The sequence below is a fragment of the Orbicella faveolata genome, unplaced genomic scaffold, assembly GCF_042242905.1.
Source record: "Orbicella faveolata isolate gen_17 unplaced genomic scaffold, um_ofav_v1 contig_2, whole genome shotgun sequence".
Classification (NCBI taxonomy): Eukaryota; Metazoa; Cnidaria; class Anthozoa; order Scleractinia; family Merulinidae; genus Orbicella; species Orbicella faveolata.
Window position 1 is genome coordinate 581,105 of NW_028301547.1, and position 20,112 is coordinate 601,216.

General features: G+C 37.4%; 1 protein-coding gene across 2 annotated transcripts; it reads right to left on the bottom strand.

The window, feature by feature from the left end:
• Positions 1-175: 175 nt before the first annotated feature.
• Positions 176-14,179, bottom strand: LOC110042891 (uncharacterized). Of its 2 annotated transcripts, none has more exons than XM_089288870.1 (7): positions 13,547-14,179; positions 6,103-6,204; positions 5,777-5,835; positions 4,968-5,080; positions 4,378-4,619; positions 2,821-2,997; positions 176-2,163 (listed from the first exon to the last, which is right to left on the bottom strand). In XM_089288870.1, exons 1-7 carry the CDS (start codon positions 13,589-13,591, stop codon positions 1,540-1,542), a joined length of 1,362 nt encoding a protein of 453 aa, XP_089144996.1. In that variant the 5' UTR covers positions 13,592-14,179; the 3' UTR covers positions 176-1,539. The 2 variants fall into 2 exon arrangements, with proteins under 2 accessions (XP_089144996.1, XP_089144995.1); XM_089288869.1 differs by lacking the exon at positions 13,547-14,179 and adding an exon at positions 7,764-8,062.
• Positions 14,180-20,112: the final 5,933 nt, after the last annotated feature.

Below are 20,112 nucleotides of genomic sequence, written 5' to 3' on the forward strand. Positions count from 1 at the left end.
GATACCCCAACCCCCTTACCCCTCTTAACCCCCACCCCCACTTAACCCCCTCTCCCCCACCCTTCGCTGTTTTTTTTTTTTTGTCTTCAGTCACAAAGTGTTTTTATCACAATCAAAAGATTGCGTGCGGGTGGGGTAGGGGGAGGATAGTCAATAACTGGTCATTTCAATCATCTTCGAAATACAAAATTTTATTCCACAAATGCATTCGACAGATTTGATTAGAAGGCAATATTTCAGCAAGCGTTGTATATTTCGTCGCTTCTTCATATTAGAACCCGTTCTACTATAAATTTTCCAAACTAGAGGGCCAAGCATTGTACATGTGCGTTTAACTGCACTTCCTACCTATGACAAGGTAGTAATGATCTCAAAGTGAATGCACCGCTGTCCACGTTAACTGCATTTAGACGTGATTCCAGAACAGGTGCGACTATTGCTTCAAACTTAGTAGACGATAACTTTTCTTAAACGTTCGTTCAAACAATCGACCCAATCGGTTCCCAAAAAGTGTTATTGAATTCCAGAGTCTCTTCATCCCCGAGGCGGCAACAGAGAAGCTAGGCAGCTTTGTAATCTGTTGCATCGAGAAAACTATTAACAACAGTTCATGCAGTTACAAAATTCCCAGATGACATTGATCCTATACGTATACTAAATATTCGCAGCACGACCCGCTTAACAGCAGTCTGTTATAGCAAAGTTAATGGAGCGGCTTTCTGATAACCAACTCTCGTAAAACCGTAATCAAAGCCATCTTAATTGGCCAATCAGAGCAAACACAAACAATACAATAAGCCAATCAGCAGTCGTATCTGAAACATGCACCCAGTGCCAAGCGCGGGAAAACCCGACGTGCGTAAATGCTTTGAATTGATTGCTAGAATACATAACAAAGTGCTACAAGTGAACAAATAAAACATTGCCCTACTATTGAAAACCGTTCTACAAATTCGTTGTGTAGCTTAAACGGCCCTGTTATTTAACTAACTTGCCTTTATTTCTAAAAGTTACTGTAAAACTCCTCCATATCGTAAGGAAAAGAAATTCAGTATTTTGTGCGAAGGTTTTGATCAGTTGATAAAGCGTTATCATGATGCAATGTTTGATGCACGGATCCGTCCAGCTATCAGGTCTGGCGGAGGATCTTACATACCAAACCCAAACAGGTGTTGTTTGGTTTTTCTAGTTAGCCGTATCATTCGGCAGGCTTATTAATTCGCTACTTAACGAGCGCATACGATTGATTGGCGAGTCAGTGACTCTGACTCTATAAACGCATTATTTCTAAGCTGTATTTTGACATTTGACAATCCTATGTTGCATGCACTTTGCATGATTGAAAAACGAATCATTCCAAAATAAATACAAAAGGTGCAAATTGAAGAAATTCTTTTCTATTGTACAATTACGGTCTCCAAATTCGAACAAAGACACATTGTATGCAAATAAATTAGTAGCTATCAAATGTAAAATTTAATGTCAAAATTGAAAGTGCATCAGTGATCCACTGACACTGTTCATGATTCACAATGCAATTCACTGGTAGTACCCCTCCCTCCCATAGTAGCTGCTAGAATCTTCGTACCAGTCCTGCCGTTGCTGATAGGGACTCTCCATGTCGTGATTGTAGTGCTGTTGGTATCCCACGTTTGGATCTCTGTCGTAGTAAGCGTCGGGGTACTGGTTTTCATTCGCGTACCCGTGGGAGTACCCCTGATTGGGGTCCTGTCCATATTGTCCATAGCCATATTGGCTATCTTGACCATACTGCTGGGAGTACCCCTGATGATAGGGCTCAGATGTGTAACCCTGCTGATGCCCATACCCTTCTGAGCCGTAATTTTGCTCCTGCCCGTAATGTTCCTCCTGGGGATAATACTGCTGTTGATTCTGATTCTGGTGCTGATGTTGGTGATACTGTGCTTCTGAATTGTAACCAGATTGATATGCAGGTTCTGCTTGGTAAGACTGTGAGCTCTGGAATGCTTCATGGAGTTTCTTACCGAAGTCAGGCGCATTCCCAGTCACAGCCATTTTTCTGTGACTGCTTCCATGTTGTGTTGACCTCTGCCCAGCCTGCTGCTGAGGACTTTTCACTGGAGAGCCTTGCTGTTGAACACCTTGCTTCGCTCCGGTGGCATTCTGACTGGTCAATGGAGCCTGTAGTGAACACATGTTATTTTACCATCACTAGGAGGATATCACATGTGACACCGATTGACTAGAATTCGAAAGTAGAAGGAAATGCGCTTTGTCGGAAACTTTATGAAATTTAAATTTGGTCAAAACAATAACTTGGTGAGTTTGGAGGAATGAGGTTTTGACTGTTCGCAATTTCAAGATAGTTCTTCGCTTGGTGTTTTGAGACTAGAGTTAAGTTTAAGGCCCAGGTCAAACGTCGAACTTCGCATGAGACGAACTAAATTGCAATTTGAGTCGATCCAAACGGGTAAAGCTTGACCGTTGCGGTCAAACGTCGAACATTATACTAATTTAGCAGACGAATAGAACGTGTTGGTTAATCTAAATTCATCGGACGAACTCTGTTATGTCAAACGTCGAACTTATCATGAACTTGATTCGCTCGGTTTAGTTCGGATCGTCTCATCTGAAGTTCGAGGTTTGACCTGGACCTAGCTAAGGACTCAGTATACTATTTATTCTGTGCATGGTCACTTGAATGTTTTTGCACTCTCTTGGCTGCATGTAACGAAGTTCACATTCATTTTTTCTACCCGAGATTTAGGAAAAACGTTTACAAATCTCGTTACAATGCTTGCTGAAATAATATAGATTTGAAACTATGGATTTTGGTACCTTGAGGGCAGGAACCCTGGAAGGTCCTTGGAGCAGAGGCATCTTCTCAGATAAGGGTGCGGCCCCATCTTCATTGTCACTCGGGTGAAGATCCCTCCAATACTGATCTAAAAACTCACCCAAGTGCTCGCAGGCGTCCTCAAAGATGGCTTCATCAAGAATTAGATCAAACATTTCCTGAGTTGAAGTATTGAAATAAAATATTAGTGATAACCTAACTTTACATTGTACATTAAACAACAGCTATTTCTAGCTACTATTTTGTTCGTATATACGGAAAATAATAATAATATTAATATTAATAATAATAATACAAATGATAATAATAATACACACGAAAAAATTACTCGATTCTGATTGGCTAAGAGCAGTGCAGTTCAAGTGTAACACCAGTGTAAAAAGTGTAACATTAGTGCAAAAAGTGTAACACCAGTGCAAATTACACATCGCAATTCTGGATTATGATTGACTGAAAGACAATAGGAACGTTTCTGAGAAATTGATATCACGTAAAATGATGACGAAAATTTTGTGCTGACACTTTGAAAAAAGTTTTCTCTGATGTGAAGTTTATATGAAATAATTCATATATGAACTGCGTTGTAGATGAAAAAATGGCTTCAAGAAAGATCTTCCGGCACTTCCTCCGCGCGAATTTTTTCATGTTTATATTATTAATAAGTAATCATACGGTTTTCTCGTTCAATTTGGAGTTAATTTGCACTTGTGAGTTTTCAAAAAGCTGAAATTACACTTGCCGAAGCGGCTGGTGCAATTTCAGCTTTTTGAAAAACTCACTCGTGTAAATTAATTCTAAATTGAACTCGAAACCGTATGATTACCTATACTAATACAAATAATAATAATAAAGTAAAAAACAAGAAAGTAATAAAGATAGTCTAAAAAACACTGGGGGAATAGTTATCAGAAGAGGTTTATATTGCAAGTATCATCCTGGTATGTAAGGAGTTGATTCAGATCAGCTACACAAAAAGAAACTTCTAATTTCAGCAATAGATACAAACTCAGCAAAGAAGGGGCAAGGTAAGAAAACGTAGACAAAATATGGCACAAAACAGGTCTCTACGTGATCAAGAATATACGAGGAATATACATAATGTAAATCTGTTTCAAAATACAAGGGATATGAAAAAAATATATCTGCTTCAATAATATCAAGCTAAGGTTATCAAAATCGATGTTTTGCAATCATTTAAACCATTCGTTAGGAACAAACTTCGACTTTTTAAGACTGGTTATTTTTGTCAGAATCGCCTGTTAAGACCTTTGACTTAAAGGAGCTCAGTCGTGGTACTTTAAGTTCTTTTGGCCTCGTGCAAAATCGCCTTTAAATTTAAGGAAAACTGAAAATAGTAGTTTCCTAAGATAGAAAAACGGAAAAACGCCAAAAAGACAATAATAAACCATGAAGGAACAAGGATGGTCAAGGATGGCAAAGATTTACTACGGATTACAAACGGCAAACTTGAAAGATTTAGCCTGGAAGTTTTAAGATACGCAAAGCGTGAGGTGACTCCTTTAAATTATATTTCTCACCTCGTTGCACTGTGCAAGTTTCTGAGCGGCTACAACCTGAGCTCCTAAATTTTTCCGTTTAGAGCCACGCAGTTTCACTAATTTTTCAAGAATTTGCGGCTCCATTTTGATGTACACAGCGATGGGTGCCAAAGAGCAGTCCATAAGCTGGGATGGGTGGTTGATGACGTCACAGTCAATAACGACCATGTTGAGACCCTTGGTAAGTTCGTAGATTCGCTCAACTTCTTTTTGCACCTCAGCTGTCGAATTTTATCAAATGCCTTGTTAACGAGTTGTTTAAACTGCAACAATTGTATGATTAGTATGCATAAGTTACAGTTAAACAACATTGTTCACAAAAAATTAAAAACTATATTTAAAAAAGCTGCTAACAAGCATTAGTTACGTATTCTGAATATGATTATAAGAGAAGTATTATGAACATACATGATAATATGAGTTTTTTTTTTTTTTTTGAAAAAATTATAAATAAGTAATCTGGGCTACATAATTTGTGTAAACTAAATCATCTGCCTGTCTTATATTGTCTTGTTGTAATATAGAGTCACAACCCAGCTTGAGCGAACATGGTCTTACTGTTTTCTTACCTGTCATCCGTGGCCCTCCGGTCTTGGTGATGTTAAATCTTTCCTTCTCTGTGGGATTGTTTTTTGATCGTTTTGACAGCCCAATATCCGCGTGTGTTCTGTAAACTGATATCCTGTTGAGACACACACGGTGTTAAGGATGCTAAACATGATATTTCTATTTGTATGCAAGCAAATTGTACGCCATTACACAGCACCGCGGCTTGAATATGCTTTCCCTGGAGCATTAAACAACCAGGCGTGCTATGATTAGATGGAATGTTAATCGATTAAGGTTGTTACCCAGCAAGCAGTTTGGTCAGCTTTCCTAGCAACTCACTTTGAAAGTATATTGTGGTAAAGTTAACATACGATAAGCGGTTTCAGTTGTATGAAGCGACTAGGAATATTTCTACTTCTCTTGGACGAGATGTTAGTCCATCGCAGGGTTGCCCCTCGCCCAAGAACACAACACAATGTCCTCAGCTAGGGCTCGAACCTGATGAACAGCTCGGTCCGGAGGCGAGCGCACTAGCCATGAGAGCACCACACCTCCGCAAAGGTAACATACACAGTCAGTTGTCACTTGGTGTTGGGGTCATCCCTGTGGCAAATCACGTGTGATTTTGTGTGGGAATTGTGTATCACTGTCCCAACCCAGTAACGAATGTGCTGCGCTAGTAGAACACGTATATAATTCTTAAAATTTTAATTAAAAATACAACATTCCGTTGTTGGAAGATTTTGCCAGTCTGAATTAGATTCAAACTATAGACCTTATCCTGAACTGTTATCATAAAAAAAATTCGGCTAAAAAAGAAACAACGTACTTTCCAGTAAACCTCTTCTTTAAAAAGTTGTACAAAGCTCTGTGCATGAGATCAGTGACCTGAAAAAATCAACAGAAAAGAAGTTGTTTAAGATCACCTATTATAACCGAACCCTTCAATGCAATGGTGTCCATCTTTTTTCCGCTTACACTGCAGGAGTGAATCACTCCTATGCGACATCGAATGTTCCTCTAGACTCGAACTAAGCATATGAGGAAAGGAACGTCACAGCTAAATGTGATTTTTCACTATGTCAATGGTTGATATGCAGTACATGTCTACTCGCACATTTATCGTCAGTTTTCGTCGTTCCTCGGTTTACATACCTCGTATCCTCGGAGCGAAGGGCCCATTACAATAATGGGTCGAGTGGCAGGGACGACTTCATAAGGTGGAAACGAGATCTCGCTGGATGAACTCATCGATCCCTTAACAGGAACAAAGAGAAGAACAGAAACGTGTCAATAGTAATCATGAGACAGCAGAAGCCACGCACAAGCTTGTGATTGCGATCTTCTTCAACCGTTTCGCAGAAAATGGGAAGAGAAACAGAAGAGGATGAGAGTAGGATTCTCAAACAACAAGACAATTTTGATTCTGGAACGCAATATCATATATTAAAATCTACATCGTCTTCCGCAAGGGAAGACGATGGCCCCAATAAGCGCGCATGACATCAAACCTCGCAAAATTAGAAACAGGCCACGCTTATTGATACCTGCCTCATCAGGGGAGTACAAGCGCTTTGCTCCGATTTTAAGGCTGCGTTTTCTGCTGTGTGCCATCATACATACATGTACATCGCTCATGATCAGAGAAGCGAAATTTTCATTAATATAAGCAAAGCGATTATATCAGTTACATTGCGAAGAGATAAAATGATTAACCGGTGCTAATTGATCAAGCCACAACTATTACAAAACACTTTTCTCTCGAATGTCTGTGGCTCAACTTCACGTAGGCGTTCTCAGCATTGCATACGAGTTATCTCCCCACGCAGTTGAAATATTTCGTTTTTTCAATTCCGCTCGGAAACCGGGTAAAAAGATCACTTGCAAACGCGAGTAAAAAGCGAATGCTGCAAGACTGAATCAAAGCGTCGGCCATTTTTTTCTTTCACCAGTTAAAATGTAAAACCAAGCGATCAATCGCTTTCACTCCACATGTCTAGGTTGGTAAATAATAAAAGTGAAACTTCCCGATTGGATGAAAATCCAATAAAAAGCCTCTCATTTAATATGCCAAGAAAGAAGCATTTATTCTACCCTGAGTTTACATAACTAAAGTAAGATAAGTATACTTTTCATAATCCTGAAATTTGTGCTACCAGTTTCAGGCCTGGGATCATTTTCGTGCATTTTCGTGCATTTTCGAGAAAACAGACAATTTTCCAATAGGTGAAAATTCAAATTGTAGTTTAGAAAGTCTGGTTTTCCTCTCGACGCGAAGATGAAGTTGCACACTAACATTGTGAGAAAAACCTCAAGTGCAAGCACGTTTTGAACCATATGAGATCTATAAGAGGATTATAAAGAGCTGTTCTAGGCAAACTTGGAACTCGAAAAAGCCTGGCATCAGCCCACACTAGCTTAAAAACTGTGGAATTATGAATAAATTAGAAAAGCTAACAAAATTGATGATGAAATCTTCAAAGAACATAGATAGATCAAAACATTATGATAATAACAATTCATTTCGAGAGAAAACAATTAGGAAACAAAAGTCATAAAACTTTCATAACTGACAAATTGCAGCCCCTTGTCGATTCATAGTGATTCATGAAACATTTTCACCTCCTAAAAAATATATTCGACCACAAGAGCGAATGTAAATACGAATTCAAGGTGAAATTGGAATATTTTCACGTGTTGAAGCACCGACGTAGTTGTCTGCTTTAAATGAAAAATATTCCATCGATCGTCGTTCGTAATAGCTTTGCACTAGAGCAAAAATTTATATGAAATAAAAGAAAAGGGAGTTTACGTACCTGCTCCCTTCTTCCGGCCGATTTTGCTCGCGCTAATGATGGTTCTGAAGTACTTTCTCCGAAATGTTGAAGAGTAACACTGCTTTCGCTTCCGTCGTTTTCAAGTAACGTGAAAACACGGTTGGTCGAGAAGTTAAAAGCTCCTTTTTTCAACGGAAGACAGGAAGCACGTGTCATGGTTGGGGAGCGAAGTCTTGCCAATGCTTAATTCATGCATGTTTTCCTTTTTGTCGAAAAAACATCAATGCAGAAAGGCCCGTTTAGCTTGGGTAAGTACACGACGCGTTTAATTGAATTAATTCTTTGAAGAAGTCAAGAGCAATCCAAACCAACTGTGGCCAATGAAAATTTACAGCACCGACTAATGGCTTCTTGTTGAAGAGTGCTAAGGTATAATTACTAAAACGTGTTGAGTCGGCCATAGATCATTGGACCATATGAAGCTAATTTTAAAACAACTCAAAAGTGTATAAAATGGATATTCTCTTTGAAGCTGTACGTTTCTAATCTTTCTCCGTCATATTTCGAGCTTTCGTTGACCCGCTTAGGTTTTGACGCTATAAAGCTCGTTTGCAGTTCTTCTTTTTCCAATATCAACTCGATAAGTTTGTTGTATATTTGAATTCTTGAGACCTTTCCCTCGACGTAAAATTGTAAAGCTTTTAATAAGACGCTACCGGTCCGGTATAAGCTTCAGAATGTAATACAAAACGGCGCGTAGTGAGCGGTTTTTATTGTTGTCTCGGTTTTCAAACATGCGAAGCACGATATCACTTTTTTTTCTTAGTATATTCCAGAACAAGGAATATTTTGGTTTGCTATACTATTAGCGATAATTGACAGATTTTTAACCCGTGCCGGATAGGCCTTGACACCGACAGGAAATGTCAGCCGTAAAAAAATCGTTGTGATTTTAAGAGGCTTATAATCTCTGACACAATTTCTCAGTAAATGTATGCCACTTGTTGAAGAGTTATCGAAGTATGAAATAGAGCTTGACTTTTTTAGTCAAAAGTAGCAACATTTATTGCCTCGCGTGATAAGGCAGATTGCTAAATGAAATAAATAGACTCAATAAGAGTGGAGATATGTTATCTTGAAGTTATTAAAAGTCGCACCACTTTGGCGAAAGTCCGAGATAAGAATCCGTGTAGACATCACGACATTTTTTTTCTAATTTGGTCAACTTATTCCATTCATTCCGCGAATTTCATGAAGAAAAATACGTGAAACTGTTTCATATGAAAGATTAATGTCCCAGTTTCACGTTTTTCACCAACGATTGGCTCACTAGAAACTGCCATAAACAAAGTTTACTTTGTCCTGAACTTGAACTTGAAAATTCACCAGTACAAAGAAAATTGCTTTGAAATTTTGAGCGTGGCTTGGCGTTTCGCTTGTTGCCTGTTTAGCTGGTAGAATACATGTCAGATAACATTTTTTTTCTGTTCCCAGAAATATTTCGACTTAATGAATGTTTCGCGCATGCGCTGTTTCTTCGAGTATTTTAAACTTTAATTTAAACGAAGTGAACTCATTCCTAGGACTCTCACGATTTTATTCTGCTTTTTAATACCAAATCCGATAGGCAATCGAGCAATTTCGGTTTTTAATGGGCAAAAACCTTGTACCAGAATAACTTGAAGTATTACAGTCCTTTTTGCAACTTCTAAAAGCTAAAGATATAAATAGTTGCCTGAAATAACACCAAAAACAATTTTCCATGGGAATTCGAGAGAATAAATTTCAAAGTTCAGAGAAATTGTGCAATCATGGGTAAAATTTGATCATCAGTTTCATTTCACCAATACTTTCAAGTGTTTCATATGAACTTCACAATTTGTTTTCAAAATTTTATGCCAAAATTTCTTTTAAGAGAATACCGAAAACAGTGGCACAGAAGTTTGCGATACAATGTAAATAATCTCGGTACAAAGTTTTGTCCGCTTGTTATTCTAACTTGTGATGGATTCGTTCTTAAAACGGCTTCACCATCGTGCTGTAAACTTTCTTCCAAATGAGGAAAATTAAGAAACCCAGAGACCATATATATAAAGGTAACTAATTAGTTCGCAATTAACGATTAACAGTTTGCTGCTATAAGTTGCTAATCACAACAGACTGAGACATAGAGCTTTCAATAGAAATAACAACAAAATAAAACACTTGTCAAAATTATTCATCAGTAGTTTCTTACTTACGTCACTTAGTCGGCGCACAATTCTTTTATTTAATTACAAGATGAATTAACTTGGCATGCCGAGCCGGATTTGTTCATATCAAGTATTTGCGCTGTTTTTCCAGACGTTGCGATAAAAATGGAAGTGATATTTTAAATGAATAAGCTCGCTACCTGCTTTATGTATGAAGTAAATTGCAAAAGTAAATAGCATAGGCAGTAACCGTGGCATGCTAAATATAATTATGGAGCTATCTATTGTTTTTATTATGAAATACCGGAAAGAAAATAAAAGAGAATTCTTGTAACCTAATTGATCATTGGTTTTCCTTAACCATAGAAATTGGATGTGTCTGTTTTTTAAAATTTGTAGAAAGTAAACAGAAAACCGACCTATTATTGTAATCGTGTGATTTTCTTTTCAACGAGTGTTGTATTAATGATGTGAAATTATTTTTAATGAATTGAATTACCCAAATGAGGTCGATTATTTGATTAAAAGCTTAAACTTTCAAAAGAAGACCAAAGCTCTTTCTTTAACTACAAATCTGTCAGAGAAATCTTACTATGATGTGTCTATACCTAGGAACAGGGGCATGCTACAATCTGCAACTTAAGAAGCGGTTTGCAATTCAGTTATCTCGGACAATAATATTTCATTTGAATGCATGTTGAACAAAATTTCGCTGGTAACTTGTGAACGCTGAAGTTACTTAAATATATTAAAGTTGATAACACTTTCTAACTAGGTCAAAATTTCGCTCATTGTTCTTCAGAGCAATTTTACCGGCGTGTTTTTCTTCTTACCTTTCTCATATAAATTGATAATTGAAGTTTTACGCTGCTAGTTTCCAGATTTTTTTTTTTGTGAATGACTGAGAAGTTGTTCTCTGGTCAAACTTTTACTCAAACATCAGTTTTGGAGACGACTAAAATCGTTCGTATATGTTTTTGAATTCATAATTATTTCCAAGCATAGGCAATTTTCCTTCTTCGCAGAATGTTTCAAAGATTTCAAATCAAGGACTAAATTTTATAAGGCTCCACTAATCTGAGAAAAATACTGTCAGTTTTAAACGGTTCAGCTAAACTCACGGACCGAAAATTTCCCGTATTACATATAATTAGACTGAGATTTTGATAAACGGTTAGTGTCGCAAATATCAAAACATTAATCTTAAACAAAACAATGCAATGGGAAATACCTTCGAAGAAATGCTGGAGCGAAACGCAGCCTGAGTTGTAAAGGTGGCCTGGCCGATAAATTTGTGAATTCCTGCTACAAAATCCACGTCCATTACTGAAGCCGGTTTGTGTTAACAGCAAGACAGCAAAATCTCATGTGAGGATGAGAATTACAATAACCCACGCGAACAAAAACAACAGAGAGTTCGTCGCATTTCATTTGTTGATCCCTGACCGTTACTCATAATAATGTAGAAAACTTCGGATTTCGTCGGGTTTCTTCGGAATTCTTTGGTTTATTTCCGGTTTGTTCGGAGGAGTTCGTTTTCATTATACTTTTAATAAGATTAATTTATGAAAAGTTCAAACCAAGTTTGGTAAACCAAAATTAAATTAATACTATTAGTTCCAAATAGCTTTATATCTTCTGTATTAGTTGAAATTAATTTTTCTTTTTTTAATGTTTGAAGATTTATGAGCTTGTCTTTGCCCTTTGAAAATGTAGAAGAAGTAGGTAGTAGATGGTAAAATTGATAACAAGAAGCAACTGATTCCTTTAGTGCCAGACCATCGTGTGCGCTGCGTGCTACACAAATGGGTGTCCAGTAAAAAAAACTTCAAATGCCATAAGCTTTTTCATTTAATCTACAAACATGTACACAGTTTCTGAAAGGTTATTAAAGTGTCTTTTCAATTCAGTTAATTTCGCTGAGGTTGACGTAGTTTGATATCCATATGACGTCACAGGAATGGGAAGTTAGCAGTGTCTCGAAAAACCTCCTACGAATATCAGGTGCCGATAAAAGTTGTTTTTAGTGTGGCGGGAGTTTGACTAAATCTATTAAAGTTTTGACGTACTCAGTACGCCATATCTTGACGTACTGAGTATACGTCGTATAGGCAGTCAAGAGGCTAAGCACTGAGGAAAATGTTAATGTTATCAGGGAATTAAAGCCTGCTTAAAAAAAAGTTACGGGATAATTATTAAGCCAGGTTTTCCAGGACTTTGTAACCAGGCTATATCGTGGGGTGACTGTTGAAAGTCAGTATTTTCAATAGATGAACTCGTTAATTATAGTGTTATCTTTTCTTATCGATACTTCTTGAAGATATTTGATTACATAAGTACGAGAAAGGGTTCAAGTTTCTTCTTTTTAATTATGAATAAGTTGTTGTGCAAGATCTTCCTAGAAGTGTCATCTTTTTGCGCCAGAACAATTACTTTTCGTAGTCACACGCCGAGTCACTGAATTAGTTCGAGTGGGTCTGAAGTTAAGTTAATCTTAGTGGTTTATTGAGTGGTTTTACATCTAACGTACTTTACTAAAGATAGTGTATTTGGACAGTTTCTTTCGATGAGGGGGTACAGCCATTAACAAAATATTTCATCGTCCTCGCTGTGATAGCTGCATTGATCGAGCTTAAACACACCAGGAATTAAACACAGTTACAGAACGCGATAATTTTTGTTTTAGGTCGATGTATAACTTATATGTGTCAATTATACCACGTTGGTATAAAAACGAGAAAGTAAGTTTCAAACAACTTGTTGCATACAGGTATCTCTGAGAAAGATCCTAAATTGAAGATTAGCACAAAGTTTGCGATCGTCCATTACATTAAGGTATTGATGTATAATATTCAAAGACACACTGAAAACGACGTAGAATGAAACGGACTTCGTAGACAGATTTAGTCTCAAGGCAAAGAAGATGATTACAATAAAATCCGCACTGTATTCGCTGGCTGGAGATTAACAGAAAAATTATCATATTCTAAATTCGGAATGAAATCAAGAGCATGTTAATCAAGATCTGCTCAATTCAGGAGGCAAAAGACTGTGTTGAATGAAAAAATCTCGAGATTAGTCACTTATTTACTTCGCTACCGATAATATTTTCATAATGGACCAAGTATTCATAGAATTCAAAAAGCGACGATTTCCTTATTTGCACTTTATCAGCCTAAATTAAATGTAACTCGGAGCTGCAATTTTCTAATTGTGAAAATAGCGCTTCGAGCTAACTGAATTAAATTAAATAAAGTTGTGGTTATGACAAACTAATACACACAACTGAAGCTATGAAAAAGGAAATATAGAAACCCCCCCACAAAATGTCTTCAGACAGACGTCATTCGGGAAATATGAAGTCAAAATTTAGCGTTGTTCTTGGGAAATAAGTCTTCCTTGGAGGACTTACCCAATTTCAAATCCCCGAGAAAAAATTCCTGTAAGGTGTATGCGTGGACGACTGATAATTTCAGCGCGCAATTACAAAGAAGGAGATGTCTTCTTGAGCCATTGGGCGCCAATTGCTTTGTTTTGTGGCTGACACAGGAAACAAAATCTCAATAAGTTACGCTGAACGAAGCATTGTGACTCACAGAACGCGACTCTTTTACGGCAAAATTGACTTACCTGTATTCTGTGCTTCCCTAAAACTCTAAACTCCTCGTCGCTCATGCTCACTTAAATTACACACGCGTCAATTTTTGTCGATTTCTTGTGTGGTTTTCATGAAAATGCATAAGTAGCCCAGCGGCAGGTTTTAACTTCCCTAATTTGATCTTCTGTTTTTTATGACGACATAGCTTTAACATAAAAGGAATGGATTCCACGAAGAAAACTTTTAACATTAAATTGGACTGTGATAAGGTAGCAGAATATCATGAAATGCGAATCCTTGGCCTAACAGAATTTATATCGTAGTTCAAACAGGCTTTTTCTCTGACATTTAGCAGTTCTAGTGCTTGAATCTTAATCCTTTTCTTACTGGCATCTTAAAATACGTTGATCTCCTCAACCCGACCCCCCTGTGGCTATAACGAATTTATTCCATCTGTCGCTAAGGCAAACATTCCAGTAGGATCATAAAACATGTTGCTAGTGCCGTCTTTTTTGACTAACTTTTGGAGCGCTTTTCAGATAAAAAACATTGTCGTAATCGACTGCAAGAAATGCATATCGCCGCTATTGACTGAAACACCTGCCTGAATTAGTTTAAACCAAAACTGCTTGCGTTTCTCTTTCGATCTTAACATTATTTACCTCGTCTCTGGCTCAAAAATGCAAATACAACGAAATTGTCTTCTGCCTCGGTTGGTAATTGGGAAAATTCACAGCTGGAAGCAGGCGGCTTATAATGAAAAATTTAAGTCGGTGAGTGAGCGAATGGTTTCTCTTTTATAGTTTCCGCCTGACTTGTACAACGTGACAGCAGCCTTTGTATTCCTTTAAGAACGTGACTAAAACATAGGTTCATCTTACCCTCGCGTTGCTAAAGACGAAAATGTGATCCCTTTCCAAATTGAGATTCAGATTGAGAAATGTTCTTCAGTTTGTTCTCCGAGTCAATCTTCAAAAACCTCATTTGCCTGAAGCATTTTTGAATCAAACGGTAAAATTTACAGCCATCTTTATTAAAGTTCTATCACTCTAAAGCATAGCTTTTCAGCTATACAATTCGCAAAATAGATTAACAGAACCGCAAAAGCCTATCCTTTGTCAAACATTGTAAACTACAACATTTCACCGTCCATTTTGAATATTGTATTGTTCGTCGTAAGCGAGGTACGACGACAGCCTTACAAATGTATATAACTGCAAAATGTGGAAAAAAAATGTTTTACATGTAGTGAATAAAGTACGCAGGGCAATAATGAGTTAGGCCAAGAAACTGAATTGCGCGCTTCAGACGAATTTTATTTGTGAATTGTTATTTTGCTTTGATAAATAAGGAAGCTGGCCGACCACATTCGGACTCGAAACAATGCTTGATCTGCCAAAAGCTCATTTCTTTGGTAACTAGAAAGTAAAAAATGTCATTTTTTTTTAAAGTATTCGACTTTTGAATCAATCTCATGCGCTTTTTGGCTTCGATAATTTTGTACAAAAACGTTGCTGTGTTATGGTGTGACATAATTTGATGGCGCATGTCAATTTCCACACACGTACACTCTTTTTAATTTCAGTTTTCTTGCCGACTTAGTGAAGTATTGTAACAATTTCTCGATAATGCACTTGTTCAGTTAAAGATGTTCGCACGCTAAAGTTGTTCTTGCCAGGAAACAAATTACAAGTAAATATTCTTAAGCTACAAGTCTGCTTCGGCATATATTTAAGTATATATATCTCATTAGTTTATTTGCCGGCCAGCTCCCGATGTCATTTCAAACTCAAAAAATAACGCGCTTATTTTCTAGACCTTTAACAAGCCATAGTTTATTTGATATTTTATTCCTTTCCATGTTCAAAAAAAATTATTTCGTCTCCAAGACAGATTTGTTTGCTCACGGATAGTTCCGGTTCACTCGTTGAATTGCTTCTATGCGCAGGCCATGTATTTTTTATTTTCTATGCAGCATTTTGTCGCAGTAGGTGACATGTGAATGAACTCTGTTTAGCGGCTTTTTTATTCGAAGTCAATATGTCGAGATCGTTTTAAAACGCAGTATCATCTTAAACGTTAAGTGTTTTCACGAAATATTTCGAATCGTGCGGTCGTTGTTTATAATCATTCACTGCGTTCTTATTTTGGAACTAAACTATAAATAAAACGAGATACCTTCAAAAACTTACCCTTGTGATCAAACTCCGTTTTTGCGTCGTTTGGTCGAAGCCTTCGAAGGCATTAGCTGCCATCGAAATCATGTTTACTCCAAGTTGCAGCGCAGACACTTCTACAAAATTATACGTTTCATTCCAGCCTTGTACTTCGCCTATAATATCATCAAATCGAACTAGACAGCACGACCATAATCCTCCTCTAGAACATTCATTGATCAGCAGCGAAGCAGTGTAGACATCTGCCACGGCAAAAATTAAATATTCATGACGCTATCCAGTGTGGGAGATTTTTTTTGTCATTTATTATGACTCTTGCGAGCAAGATGAGCTGATTTTAATTGCCGAACCGATAGACTCTTCAGTCCTCTCATTTGTTTCTACGCATTTGTTTACTGCTAGAAACCCATTCATTTTCCCAGTTAGCACTTGCCTAGATTTCGTGTTAAAATCTGTATCAAACAAATAAACTCTTTCGCTTGCTTCTGTAGTGTTGTTGACTATTTTATGATGTAAATTCACAGTCCACAAATGCATCATTGAGTAGTTTATGCGGCAAATTACATTTGATGAATATCTGTTTCGCGAGAATTTTCTCCTACTCATTGAAGACTATTTTTAACTATGTATCCCGTGAATTTCTTTTCAAGATACAAAAGTTCGTTCAAATTCCTTCTAATTTATGATTTCTCGGTTTGGAAATTGTCCCTTATGATTTTCGCAACTATTGCAAAACGATCTGACCTATAACTTCTGAATACGCATGACTTTCAAACTTTATTTTACTAAAGAATTAATTCGGAGCCAATCTTCGGGTTTTACTTTATTTTTAAATCGATTTCGAGCCGTCTTTGTACCTCTTGTTTTCCGCTGAATTATTTAAAAGTTAAAATAAAACAGCAAATCGTTATAGAAATGTGTGAGTCTAGTTTTTGTTCATCAACCGCTCTTAATTATTTTCTATTATACAGCTCACAGAAGATTTTCCAGGAATTTAAAATTCGATTCAGAATCCGATGACCTCGCTTTGCTCTTTCAGCCATCCACCAGAGTTTATACTGCTAACGAAAACGACCCGTTTGTTTACATTTCCAAGGCGAGAAAGCAATTAACAGAATGGGAAACGCTTCGGGCTGTTGAGTCTGCAGACACACGCATTTTCAATAAACTACGTCCAATTGCTGTTTTGTAAATACTGTTATTTGTAAATACTTAAACTATCGCATTTACGATTTTCCAGTTTCCGATCTGGCACATACAGTTATACACTGGTTATATTCTATTGTGACCAAAATTTCCGCAATCTAAAAACGAAATACGTGATAAGATGTTGCGCAACAAAAAGAAAATAAAATCGCAAAAAAAAAGGTTGAAGAGACACTCAAGGTTAATTGACAGATGCTAATTCTCATCACGCTTTAATTAATCTCCGAACGCGATCAAATTCTAATTTCTCAACATATTTTGCTAAGGGCATCAAGGAGAAAGTTCTTCTTTCATCTACCAACAGCTAATGTATAGCTCTGAAAAAGTATTCTTATCTCGAGTTAGCCTCAATAAAGTTGATGAGTTATTATCTAACTGCTGATAAATTGAAGAATATTGCGAGAGATTCGTTTTAATTGGCAAGCAAGAGAGTGGGTTTAGTGTAATTCGATGTTATTGGGAAGTGTCTACTTGAATACAATGGAACTCCGACAGACCTTGACCTCATAATGATTACCCTGTGCATGTGGCGTAACTTTCTTTGCCTGTTCGTATTTTAGACAAACAAAGTAAACAAAGCCTAAAATGTACTTTCATATGACGTTTTAATTCTAGAATGACTTTAGACTGCAGTGTAGGTAATGGTACGGAAGATGATTCTTCAGGAGGTTTTTTCTTGGTTCTTATTAATAAATTTATTTTTATTTACTATCTGTATATTTTTGCAAATTTTGAGAAGAGTCGAAACACAACGTATTAATGGACTCAGAAACCGATGTTTGAAAACTGTTAATAAAAGATTAAAAAGATGGGCGTGATAGATAAACTAAAACAAATGCATGGGGTAATTTCTTCATTGAGCGAGCGCTAAATAACTGTATTTTATAAACTTGTTCTTAGGCCATCGTAGCTTGATTAAGAATCTTACACAAACAGCGGTGATAAACATTATATTCCAACGCATTTTAATACAGAACTTGACGTTTCGTATGCTAGTCTGCATACATTTTCAAAAGTGACCGTTACAATTTTTTTAAAACTATATATATATATATCGTAAAAATCAGAGGTCCGGAACCTAGACTGAGAAAAATGATCTTCCTATGGCAGTACGTTAACCTGTCTAGACATCATGAGGAGAAACAGCTAATAAAGCAATAACTCCTCACTACTGACATTGACATTATGGGAAAGCTTTAGCTCTTGAATGAACAGAGTCTCTTCAATTTTGCAATGAAAGTCAGTTTTGCCGGACGCTAGAATATCAAAATGATCCCATTTTATGTTGTGACTAGTAGTTTTCACATGATCAGCAAGGGCTAATGAATGGTCACGTTTAGCGAGGGCCTTGAAATGTTATGTTTTTTTTTGTCATGGAGTCTTCGTTTTGTTTGGCAACGTAAAAAAAATGCGTTTTAAAAAATGCGTTGGAATACAATGTTCATCACCGCTGTTTGTGTTATATTCTTAACTGTATTTTATTATTTGCTTACGTAACAAACAACTCACCAGGCTTAGGGAAGAGAGAAAACTGGGATGAGACTTAAGACTTAACCCATAATCCCACATGGGAGGGGCCTTGAGAGAAAGAGCTCTCCCCAAACACAGGACCCATGACAGGCTCCTTCCACTTTTTCGTATTTTTCTTTGAACCTCGCCATGATTTCCGATCCCTGCTCGCGATAATTGATTGAGGTTATTGCAAATATAACCCCAAGTTTTAAATCACACGTGCTGGAGAAAATAAGCGTTATAGCCATCATAGAAAACACAGTGTCAAGCTGTGTACAATAGGATCGAATACTTTATGCCCACCATTCGCTAGTGGCAAAACTACCAATCACAATCAAGAATTCTCGATCCGCCGAACGAGTATATAATACCAAAAAAATATGCCAGGTGCGGAGTGTTACCGAGTATTGGTCTCTACCACTCCATTCTATCGGCAACTGATGAGATCCAGAAGGATCGAAACCGCGGTCTTGCCTGATCTACAAGGCTACGAGCCTCCTAACAAAAGAGGGACTATTAACAGTCTCCAGAAAACCTGACAACATCGCAAATAAAAGCAATGACAACCACAACGTGGAGCTGGATGAACAATCATAGGAAGAACTCCTAAATTCAGAGCTTTTGCCTGAACAAAACCACACAATATCATAAGCAACACGCTAAACGGTCCACAGACTTGCGCCTGAACACCTACTTTTGCAGTTCCAGAACGAACAAACTGGAAGGACAAAAAGCTCGATGAAAAATGATGCAAGAAGCATAAGAACGTCTCTCTAAGACAGACTCATAGCTTTCAACAAGGAAAGCTACAGCTATCTCTGGCGAAGCCGGACAAAGATAAATATGACACCCGTGATAACAAGCAGCATAACTTGCAACAGTAAATCAAACAGCCGGGCCCGGCGAAATAATACAAAATGCAAGTAACCAACATGCTCACGGAATATTTCAAACTTTGTCCCTCCAGAGCTAATATTTAGAGAGCTTAAAACATATCTTGCAATCAAATGAGCTAAAAAAATAGCACGTGGCCAAAAACAGAGGTGTCAAACTCAACAAATTACACGCGGATAGCAGCGGAAACCACGCAGACCTATGACCTCTAACGGCTCTACTCTGGTGAAATGTCCTCCTAAAAACAGGATTATTGCTTAGCGAAATATTCAAAGATCCCCCTATCGTACAATACAAAAGGGGCAGATCCTCAAAGATATACTAGTTCGAGCAAAACTCTCAAAGCGGCTATGACACGTGGATAGGAGTTGTGTAGGCCTGTCAACCCATTGTTATCACTGTTGATTTTTATCAGGCAGGCCCCGTCCTATCACGTGCGAGTACAAACTTAATCCAATCACAGCATGTGAGTCCAAGGTGTACATTAGCTACACTAAAAACAAAGGATAAACATACGAAATGCGTGCAAAATACTCTACGCAGCCCTCCAAAACTTGGAGATATGCCGTATAAATGCAACGCATAACTGTCTTACGCTTTATCCTTCAATTCAAATCACACGTGCTGGAGAAAATAAGCGTTATAGCCATCATAGAAAACACAGTGTCAAGCTGTGTACAATAGGATCGAATACTTTATGCCCACCATTCGCTAGTGGCAAAACTACCAATCACAATCAAGAATTCTCGATCCGCCGAACGAGTATATAATACCAAAAAAATATGCCAGGTGCGGAGTGTTACCGAGTA